At 45.6% G+C, this 10,232-nt stretch overlaps 1 protein-coding gene across 1 annotated transcript; it reads left to right on the top strand.

Annotated features, from left to right (window-relative positions):
* The first annotated feature begins 4,283 nt into the window (after nucleotides 1–4,283).
* Nucleotides 4,284–9,498, top strand: LOC108156543 (homeobox protein abdominal-B). Its single transcript, XM_017288059.2, has 5 exons — nucleotides 4,284–5,129; nucleotides 5,733–5,953; nucleotides 6,050–6,257; nucleotides 7,175–7,383; nucleotides 7,456–9,498. Exons 1-5 carry the CDS (start codon nucleotides 4,376–4,378, stop codon nucleotides 7,645–7,647), a joined length of 1,584 nt encoding a protein of 527 aa, XP_017143548.1. The 5' UTR covers nucleotides 4,284–4,375; the 3' UTR covers nucleotides 7,648–9,498.
* Nucleotides 9,499–10,232: the final 734 nt, after the last annotated feature.

Genomic DNA, 10,232 nt, shown 5'->3' with positions numbered 1-10,232 from the left:
TTTGGGAATCGTTAAAAATTGAAGAAATTCTTTTTATGGCTCTGCGTTTTTCCTCCAGAGACAGAGGAAAAAAAACGAAGAATGAAAGACTTTGTCTTGGTGACAAAAACACAAATTACTCACGATAATTGTGACACCCAATAAACTTACGAGTATCTTCCCACAACGGTGTGAGTGAGCTGGAGGATTAGCTGATCCCAGAAAAATAAACGACACGAAAGCAATTTTAATGACACATGATCTTCAATCAGTTCAGAAAGTTTCTGATACCGGTTGGACACTTTATGCTGACCCCAAGTACACGTACGATTTTCAAGAATCTAAGAATTAGGATCTCAGCTCCTATTCTGCAGATCTCTGCTCCCAAAGGTATACAAAAGTATGAGGAATTTTCAGCCCAAGCGAGTGGCGATCAAAGCAAGCGGGAAACTCTTGAGCCACACATGGAGCTATCCGAAATGTAGTTGGGCATGAAAATACAAATGGTCGTGTGTAGGAATTGACTTTGACCCTGATACCGCCTTCGGGGCAGCAACAACAGCATGTTGCACAATGCAAATGCGAAACGAGGAAACAGATTTTACGACGTGTTTGACGGCTGTCTGTCGTTATTGCCTTGTCTGCTTGCCTCAACCCCGGCCAAGTCCCGGCGCTCACTTCCGTGCGCTGGCACTGCGGGGAATCGCAGTAAGTGCGCGCGGCATCCTTCATCCTTCATCCGGCTCTCCGCTGACTGCACCGTGAACGTTTCTGTTTCCTGGTTGGCTGTTGAGTTGCCTTGCATCATTACCTGAGCGGTGTCAAATGCAAACAAGCCGTTTGCGCCGGCCATAAAGGCGAAAGATGACGACAGCTCGAGCTGGCACTTCCTCTCCATCGTCCCTTTCCTTGCAGGACAATCATGAGCTACCACAACAGACATCTTCCCTTATACAACAAATTCCTCTCTTATCCTGTTTTCGCATGGAAACGATGGAGCTTGTTATTACAGGAAGCCAAGGACTTAAGGGAATCACTGATGCATTTTAGGAATAAGAGTTCCGTACATATTGCATGTTAATTAATAAGTTTTTGGACACCATACTTTTGATATAAGTCTGATTATATGATATTTTTATATGGTCTGTTTTCCATTTCAGTTGTAACTATCAGCCACACAGCTGCGTGCAGAAGAATACAAACCACGCCCGAAGCACAGTCTCCGCTGCACTCACGAAACGCAGAAACAGCACAACTCACAGCGGTGGCGTCCGGCCATAACCATCTCGTTGCGCCCACAGCGACGAGTATCTCCCCCTCCAGCGGCAATTCCCATCCCACAGGTGAGACTTTACTACTATACTACCATTTCCCCAAATAGTAATGTTATACTCAAAGTAGCCGCACTGTTTCCTTGCATAAAGCTCGTATATATGTATGTTGGAAACGATTAGATCGATTAGACTCGGAATTCGGTCTGAAACAAATTCTATGTGAGGATGACTTATTATTACAATCAACAACGATTCAAATTTTAGTTTCTTACATTTAATGATTTTTCCCCAATTCGACGTATCCGTCCCTACATATTGTGGAACCAGTTTCTTCTATGTTTCGAATCCCGATTTTCACCCAGGTCGAATACGAATTTCTCAAAATATTATCCGGCTCCGCCACATCGACTTATACATAATTCAAGGAGGAGAATTGGATGCATCTTGAGACATACATACATATGTGCCTCTATTGAGTTCCGTTTGAAAATTGATTTCAAAGATAGTGTGTGCACTAGATTCCGTAACATTAGTCTCGAGTAATTGTTGCCGAAGTAGGCTGCGAGTTTGGCTGCGTGTTGTCCTCAAACCGGCTCTGGGCACTTGCATCCTTTTTATGATTTGTTAACATTTCCCTGCCATTGTCCCATGCTTGTACCTTCTTTTTCCAATGGCAATGGCCATAAAATTCCCATAATTGTCCGCTGCTGCGTTAAGTTTGGACGGAGACCCGTAGATACAGCGTCGTCGGGGTTGTTTGTAATTGTGATCTCAATTTGGCTGCTGTCATAATTTTCCGAGTGAGCCCGCGCACGAATTTGTTTGCTTTGCTCATTAACATTAATTAGCGCGAAGGAAAACTTTACGAACCCCACCCCTTCCTGTTCCTTCCCATTGAAATAGTAGACGACTCCCTCCCTACTACTGCTGCTTCTGCTCTTGGGGCGGCCGCAAGTCGCAATCGATAAAAAAAAAACAACATCGCGAGCCAACAACAACTACAGTACAACTACAATGTATGTGGCCCGACCCCTCCGGACAAATCTGGGCCATAGATGGCGCTGCGGCTCGCGATATATTCAAATCAGCCCCCAAGCAGACTGGGCGCAAGAGAGAACGCTCCTGAGCGTGGAGTCGGAGATGGTGTAGAGCGAGTGGCAGGCAGCAAAGAGCAAGGGCGTGCACACGTACACTGTACGTGTGGCTTTGGGCAGTGTGCGTGCATGTGTGTGTGCTGGCATGCGTCTGCCCGCCAGGCACCTGCTGAGCTCTGAGTAGTGGACACTGAACGCTGAACACTGTCCGCTGCTAGTGGACGGACAATCTTCAGACGTATGTACATACGTAGCCGCAGCTCCAACAGACTTGTTCTCGTCTGTGTCAGAGCATTGCTGCTGGGGTCCCAGATTCAGTGCTCTCTTCAGCGTGCACCCACACAGCGGCAGCGTTGGATCCACATACACACTGTACACACTGTACACTGTACGTGAGCATAATGCGCCAGAAGAGAGCGCAGAAAGAACCACCACCACCAGCGCCAGCGTGAGCGCCTGCGCCTGCGCGGACTCTCTTGCACGGAACGGCACGGACGGCCGACGGTGTTCATGTTCACATCTTGACTTTTCTGACTCTTACGGCGCGTCACCCGTCGACGAGAGAGAGAGAGAGTCGAGTCGAAGTGAGACAAGACGAGTCTCCACCGTTGCCGCTGCCGCGTCGCTGCTGCTGTTTCTGGTTCTGTTTTGCTGCTGCCGCAGACGTCGTCGCATTGTAAATTTGTGCTTCGCTGTGTACGGTTGGAAGGCGTGCGGGCGTCCAAGCAACAACAACAGCAGCAACAAAGAGCGATAGAAACAGAAACGAAACGGCAACAGCGACAGCAGAACAGCCACCGAGGACCTGGACTTGGGTGTTTCGTATTCGTATTCGGTTCCATTCAGTTCTGAGTGCTGTTCTCGCGCGGCTCGAAAATAAGTTGAGCGTTTTGGAAATCGCACCTCGGTAATCGAAAATCGCAGATCGCAGTCACAAATGTCCAACCTGAACAGCAGACATCGAAACACAACACCAGCGATGGGAATAAAAAATAGCAACATTTTGGTTAGCTGTTGCAAGCGTTGTGTTTAATTGTTTGTTTTGGTCGTAAAATCGGATTTTATGACCGGCAGCATAAAAAGCTAGCCCAAACAACCAACAGCCAACTGCCAACTGCCAACCGCCTACAGTACGCACTGCAAATGAGTTCGCGATTTGTGCCGGCATGAACTAGCAGAGCACCAAGAGCCGAAAGCGTCCGCTATTACAAGGTTTTATTATTTATTAAATTGAAAGACAACAGCCGGACGATAAGTGAGAAGTGTCCGAGAAAATCGGAAAAAACTTAAGCAAAATCACCTGAAATAAACCTGAAACAAGTCGGAAAACCCAATTTGAAAATACTGCTCCACTTTTTGAGCACCACGAACACCCTGTGCGCTTTCACATCATCCGTGTCTCTTTGGCTTTCGATCGAATCAACTTCCGCCCCCTGCCCAACCCAACGAAATACGTTACTCTGACGTCGACTCTCTTCGACCCGCTCTTTACTGAGGACGCGCGTGTGTGTGCGTGTCGAGTGCGTGCATGAGTCGGGGGTCTCGTCTGTGTGTGTTTGTTAGTTGCGTGTGCGGTACGCTAAAACTATTGGAAAACGGTTTGATTGAAAATTAAAATCGAATCGAAGCAGAGCGAATCTAATCGAATTGATAGTGTAAAATACATCGACTAGAAATATATCAACAGTGCAACGTGGAAAAAAGAGATAAAGATTGGGTCGGTGGGTCGAGTCGATCGTACCACAGAACCCGACTCCCACACCACCAGCTTCAGCCCCATCCACACACGTTCTGTGTGTGTGCCGGCCGTGCTTTTCGTTGCAACCGCTTGACTGAAACGCGTTCAAGATAACCATAAATATTCCACCCCTCCCCCAAACCCCAACCATCCCGCTGGCGTGCGCTCTCTACGACCCCCACGATGTCTCGGCAGTCGGGTCGCACGCCGCTGCCGGGGCGTGGTGGGGGCATCACACACACCCTCACCCACACGCCCACCCGCATCCGCATCCGCATCCGCATCCTGCCATGCAGCACCACCATCAGCAACAGCAGCATCAACAACAGCAGCAACAGCAGCAGCAACAACAGCAGCACCTGCAAGAGCAGGAGCAGCTACAGCAGTCCTCGCAGCATCTGCATCAACTGCATCATCACGCGCACCACCACCTGCCTCAGCCCCAGCCTCTCCACACCGCCAGTCTCCACCAGAGCGCGCATTCCCACCTGCAGCAGCACTCGGTTGTCTCCTCCGCGTCGGTTGCGTTGTCCACTCCATCATCTGTTCTGCAACAGCAACAGCAACAGCAACAGCAGACTACGCCCACTACACATTCCACGCCCACGCATGCCGTCATGTACGAGGATCCCCCACCTGTGCCAATCGCCGCCGTGCAGCAGCAGACGGCTCTCCAGCATCTTCCCGCTCCTCAACAACAACAACAACAACAGCACCAACAGCAGCAACAACAACAACAGCAGCAGCAACAACAGTTGGCAACAACACCGGTGGCTGTCACTCTCAGCCCTGCCCAGACACCCACTGGAAGCTCCGCCCAACAGCATCAACAGCAACAGCCCCAACAGCATCTCACATCTCCCCACCATCAGCAAATGCCCCAGCAGCAGCAGCAGCAGACACCGAACAGCGTACCCAGTGGCGCCTCGTCAGGTCTCCAACAGCAGCAGCAGCAGAATGCTGTGGTCACATCTGGGCAGGCCCAAATTGTGGCGCCGAGCACGGCGAGCGTTTCTCCCTCCAGTGTTAGTTCCCAGAAGGAAGGTGAGCTGAGCCAGAACATATCCTTTAAAATTTTCGTCCAGAATTGGAGCCGTCCACATATCTATTGTCCCGAGTGGATAGTACTAAATTATAAGCCAAATTTAGATACTCCATTATAAGTGGCATCTGATCGGGGTTTAAAGAATTGTCGGTTTCTGATGAAGTCATTATATGTATCCCCGTCCCATAGTTGATAAGAGGGCCACCATTGACCTTTGATATGGACTGTCATTGAACAGACTGCGATTGAATTCAATCTTGCATGAATTTATTCGAGATGGATGGCATGAAAGACCGATACCGAATTCTCACATGCTATTCTGCCAACAATCATTCTAGAGCTCTCAATAGCAAACTTTTGGGAATTGGAACCAATACCAATTATTAAGAAATACTGCCATTTAGAAATGTTTTGATAGAGAAACTATAATAGAACTAATGGTTGGTTGTAATTGACATTTATCAAATTCCCATTTAGTTGTTGATTTAGAAATATAGATCTAGATCTAATCGAAGAATCCTAATTTGTAATATGAAAATTGTCCCACTTGGGAATATTAGAATTGAATCCAATGTAATAATATGCACTTGCTCTGTTTTCAGACATCAATATGTCCATCCAATTAGCGCCACTTCATATACCCGCCATCCGGCCCGGTCCTGGCTTCGAGACGGATGCCTCGGTGGCTGTTAAGCGGCACGCGGCCCCCTGGCCCTACAACGACGACGGCTTCAACCAGTACCACGCCTCTGCCTCGCAATACTATATGGAACAGCGCGACCGCAAGCCCATGTTCCCCTACTACCCAGATACCCAGTTTCAGGTGAGTGCTCGAGGTCTCCGTCTCGTAAACAACTCATTGCCAGCTTCTTATCGTCGCTTTTCCTCCCATCCTCCCATGCCGCTTGCCCCCCTGCAGCCATACTGGGCCAACTACCGTGATCAGCCGACCTCCGCCGCAGCAGCGGCCTACATGAGCGCCAGCGACGACCGCCATGTGACGGTGAGCGCGGCGGCTGCGGCGCGACAATCGGTGGAGGGAACCTCGCAGTCCAGCTACGAAACGCCCACCTACTCGTCCCCAGGGGGACTGCGCGGATACCCGGGCGAGGCGTACTCGAGCACAGGTACGTACCCTGGCATATCCAAATGCACAGAGATTTTCCATGCCACGTTCTTGTTGTTGTCGGTGTGGCTGTCGCTGTCGGAATGGCAAATTGCGAAACTGCAAGTTTGCCGTTCAATTAGCGCACTGCAAAATACCTCATAAATTAATGCCGACTGTTTGGTTTGCGTTACGCCTCAAAGTGGGTGTGAAAGTCGGAAGAACCTAGGAGGTATGCTCGAGGCCATGCACCAAGCATTGACTATCTACAATGTTTGTGCTTGATGATCGTATACCCCACCGCCAATCAAATCTGTATAAATATGTGTTTGGAATGATTCCAGGCCACCTAAAGAGACGCTACTATCTTCTTTCTACAGAAATAAATCTTGAAAATCTTGTATTTGTTATCGAACAAATAAATTATGGAATTTGAATATAAAATTATGTTTAACAAATATTTGCGCTTCGTAAGAAAATGTTTCATAACATACAAAAGTAATCATATTCCGTACAAAGCAGACAATTCGGCTTAAATGACCACATTAGTGATCCGCATCTAAAGTTTAAATACCCTTTTTAATGGTTATTATTATTATTTGATCTAGATCAAGTATTTGAATATCACATCTGGTCTGCTTCATTTGAGTACAGTTCTCAATGAGCAGGAACGAATGCATTCAACAATTCGGATGTGAATGGGCCTCTTGCCAATTCAGTTCGACGAACTCGCTTTCCGTACCGCACCAATAAAGAGCCCATAAACGCTGAATTGAATAATTTTGTATTACGCTAATTGCTAAACAATTTTCCTAATTGCTCTATAAATTTAACGATCTGATATGGGGATATGGCAACAACGACAACAGCAATTGTTGGACCACCCGCACCTAGTCAATGGAAAAAATATTGAATGAAATTTCTCTGTTTATTCAATAGGAGCCTCCGGAGGGGTATCGGTGGGAGCTGTGGGTCCTTGCACGCCGACCTTGCACGAGTGGACCGGCGCGGTGTCGGTGCGGAAAAAGCGAAAGCCCTACTCGAAATTCCAGACGTTGGAGCTGGAGAAGGAGTTCCTGTTCAACGCGTACGTGTCTAAGCAAAAGCGCTGGGAGCTGGCCAGAAACTTGCAGTTGACCGAGCGTCAGGTGAGTGCCCATGCAGAGATGGTTGGAGGTTCAAGTGCTCATTCATTGGACTCTCTTGCTCTTTGTTTACAGGTCAAGATATGGTTCCAGAATCGACGCATGAAGAACAAGAAGAACTCGCAGCGGCAGGCTAATCAGCAGAACAACAACAACAACTCCAGCAGCAATCACAACCACTCGCAGACGGCTCAGCAGCACCACAACAACCATCACCTGAACCTGGGTCTGAGCATGGGCCACCACGCCACCAAGATGCACCAGTGACCTTTGGACAACAGCAGCGCCGGCACCATGGGCTTCCCCACCTACTAGCAGTTAGCCAACCCGAGTCCGAACCCTCAAATGAATCCCAATCCGAACCCGGCTCTCGAACCGAACGCCCATCTAATCAAGAACGAGCTGGCCTTGGACTTTCCATGTTAGCCGACATGTTAGACTCGGCCAACTTTGAGGAAATTCGGTAAAATCTACAAAACACCTGAGCTCTTTCTAGCCAGGACGGCAAGGGATGGGAAGGGACGGGAAGCGATCTGGGTCTGGGTGTGGAGAAGGTAGCCCTGGAATGAGCTGGCGTCGCTGTTTACCAAAGCAGGGCGGCCCCAAGGAAATGAAAAGATAATACCTTAAATGAAATGCATATAATTAATAAGTCAGTTCTTAGAGATCCATTATTGAGCAGACACAACTGTCAAGAACGACACAACCATTCAGAACAGATACCCATTTGCAGATAGACGATAACGGCAGCTTAGTTCAGTAGTTGAATATAGATACGAGCAGGTAGCGAGGTGCAGCAGGCGGTATACATAGATGGAGATGCAGAAAAAGATACACTTAAAATTTGCAATTTGTATGGAAATATATATATGTATGAACGTATGTATGTATTTCTATCAAGGCTCTCATTAACCTAAGCGAGCATTATGAATTTTCAGATCTATAAATATGAATATACTTAAACATCAGTGAATATTACCCCTATAAATTACGAATAACAAGCGTTCGAGTAGTAGATTTTACCATATTTATCTTTGTAAGTGCAGCTAGATTGCAGCTGAATTAGGTTGAGCACATCTTAGACCCAGAAAATGTTCTTGAAACAAGCAAAAATTGTTTAACAATTGTCAGTCGCCTCACCCATCAATCCCTTCACCCCACTACACGGACACACTCGCATTCACACTCTCAGTCAGACACTTGCCCATACCCAGATAGATTATGGCCACAATTTAGGATCAATTTTGTCGTATAATGTTCGTTGTGTCGTGTCCCTTGATACCTTCTAAGTTCCTGTACATAAACTAAGACATTGAGAACTACTATATGAAAAGCATACACAAGAATATTAAATGTGTATAATGAAATTCGGATTCGATTTTAGCAAATGGTAACCTCGTAAGATTTCGATGTGTGCATGTTTACTATATAGTTGAAGTCGCTTTCGATCCAACGTAACTTTAAAGCAAAGAAAACTACTCGTAAAGCTAAAGAAACAAAAAGGAAACTTAAGAGAAAAGAAGAATACAATTTACTGAAGTAAGCAAGTGTGACAGCGGAGGCCAGGACCCACAGATTTGATATGGAGATGGAGGGGGCGCAGTTGAGGAGGAAGTAAATTAGCATACAGTAACAGCTACTTATATAACTAAATATAGTACTATAATACACGTACATATGCACACATATATTTTCATGTGTATCGACTCCGCTTGATCCTGATATTAAGTCTAAGTTTAGTTGTGTTGTGTAATTATCGATTTTTGTTAATGTTTTGCCCCGAGCATTATATTCGTATGCTTAACCTAAACCTAAACCTATACCGATACCTATACCTTTACCTATGTACGCCTCTCATTAGATATGTATAATTATTCCTATACATACTTGATGAAGATGATTTCACAAACTGCTTTATATTCATGTTCTTGTATTATTATTTCAAAACCCTCGATAAGTTGTAGTCTAAAGTCGGTTATGTTTATGATTATGTTCGATTATAGTTTGTTTAGTGAATTTTAATATAGAATTAGCAATTCTCTTTTTTAAAAAGTTAATTATTGTGAATAAAATACAACAAGTTGCAAAAGTGCAAAATATACACACAATTCAAAAGTATGTTAACCCCGCCGAAATATTGTACTTATCCGCATTACCCAATTATGTTTTTATTATTTTTCTTCATTTCTTCTTCGACCACTTGTCTTTCGGTAAGTACACCGCAGAGGACCTCGGCCTCCCACCGCGGGATGTTGACGCATCGAGAACAACCTCTCAGCATCGAATTTATTCATAGACATCATGCTCTTACACGTACAGAATTTAAATCCAACTGCATACTGCACAGGAGGAAATCAGGACAATTTCGGCACACCGTTAGTCAAGAATGCCACAAGAAGCTTGCTGATTCGGCGACCTTATGTTGTTTGCTTTCCTTTAGTTCCTTTTTTTAATTTTCCTTGCTTTCACTGAGTTTCCTTACAGTCTCGTTTCTCTTTTCGCTTTGGTAACTTAATAAATACAGCGCTTAAATAAAATAAATCTAGAATTAATAGTCTTGTTTTCAAATATGTCATAAGATTAAATAAATTATTATGTAACTGTGTTTCCTGAACTCTTATCTTTTGTATAAATATGATTTACACAAATTGCAGTCAAATTGACATTACGCCAGGAGAGATCGAAGATTATACTTTTCGTTGGCTTACAGGAAACTTTATCTAAATTTTGGTCGATATGTTTCCTTCCTTTACTGCTATATCTAATAGATTTATATCCATGTAAATACTTTTGGATTTGAAGATTTTCACACAATATCTAAACGAGTCGAGCAATGACCTGTTTTCCACCGA

The sequence above is a fragment of the Drosophila miranda genome, chromosome 2, assembly GCF_003369915.1.
Source record: "Drosophila miranda strain MSH22 chromosome 2, D.miranda_PacBio2.1, whole genome shotgun sequence".
NCBI classification, from domain to species: Eukaryota; Metazoa; Arthropoda; class Insecta; order Diptera; family Drosophilidae; genus Drosophila; species Drosophila miranda.
The sequence above is the reverse complement of the archived record's forward strand: the minus strand, read 5'-3'. Positions and strand labels throughout refer to the sequence as shown.

What these genes read in the sequence shown, in the direction of transcription:
- LOC108156543 (XM_017288059.2), top strand. Translation starts at nt 4,376, where the DNA reads ATGCAGCACCACCATCAGCAACAGCAGCATCAACAACAGCAGCAACAG. An exon ending in ACCCAGATACCCAGTTTCAG is followed by an intron (nt 5,954 to 6,049) that starts GTGAGTGCTCGA and finishes GCCCCCCTGCAG; the next exon opens with CCATACTGGGCCAACTACCG. An exon ending in TGCAGTTGACCGAGCGTCAG is followed by an intron (nt 7,384 to 7,455) that starts GTGAGTGCCCAT and finishes CTTTGTTTACAG; the next exon opens with GTCAAGATATGGTTCCAGAA.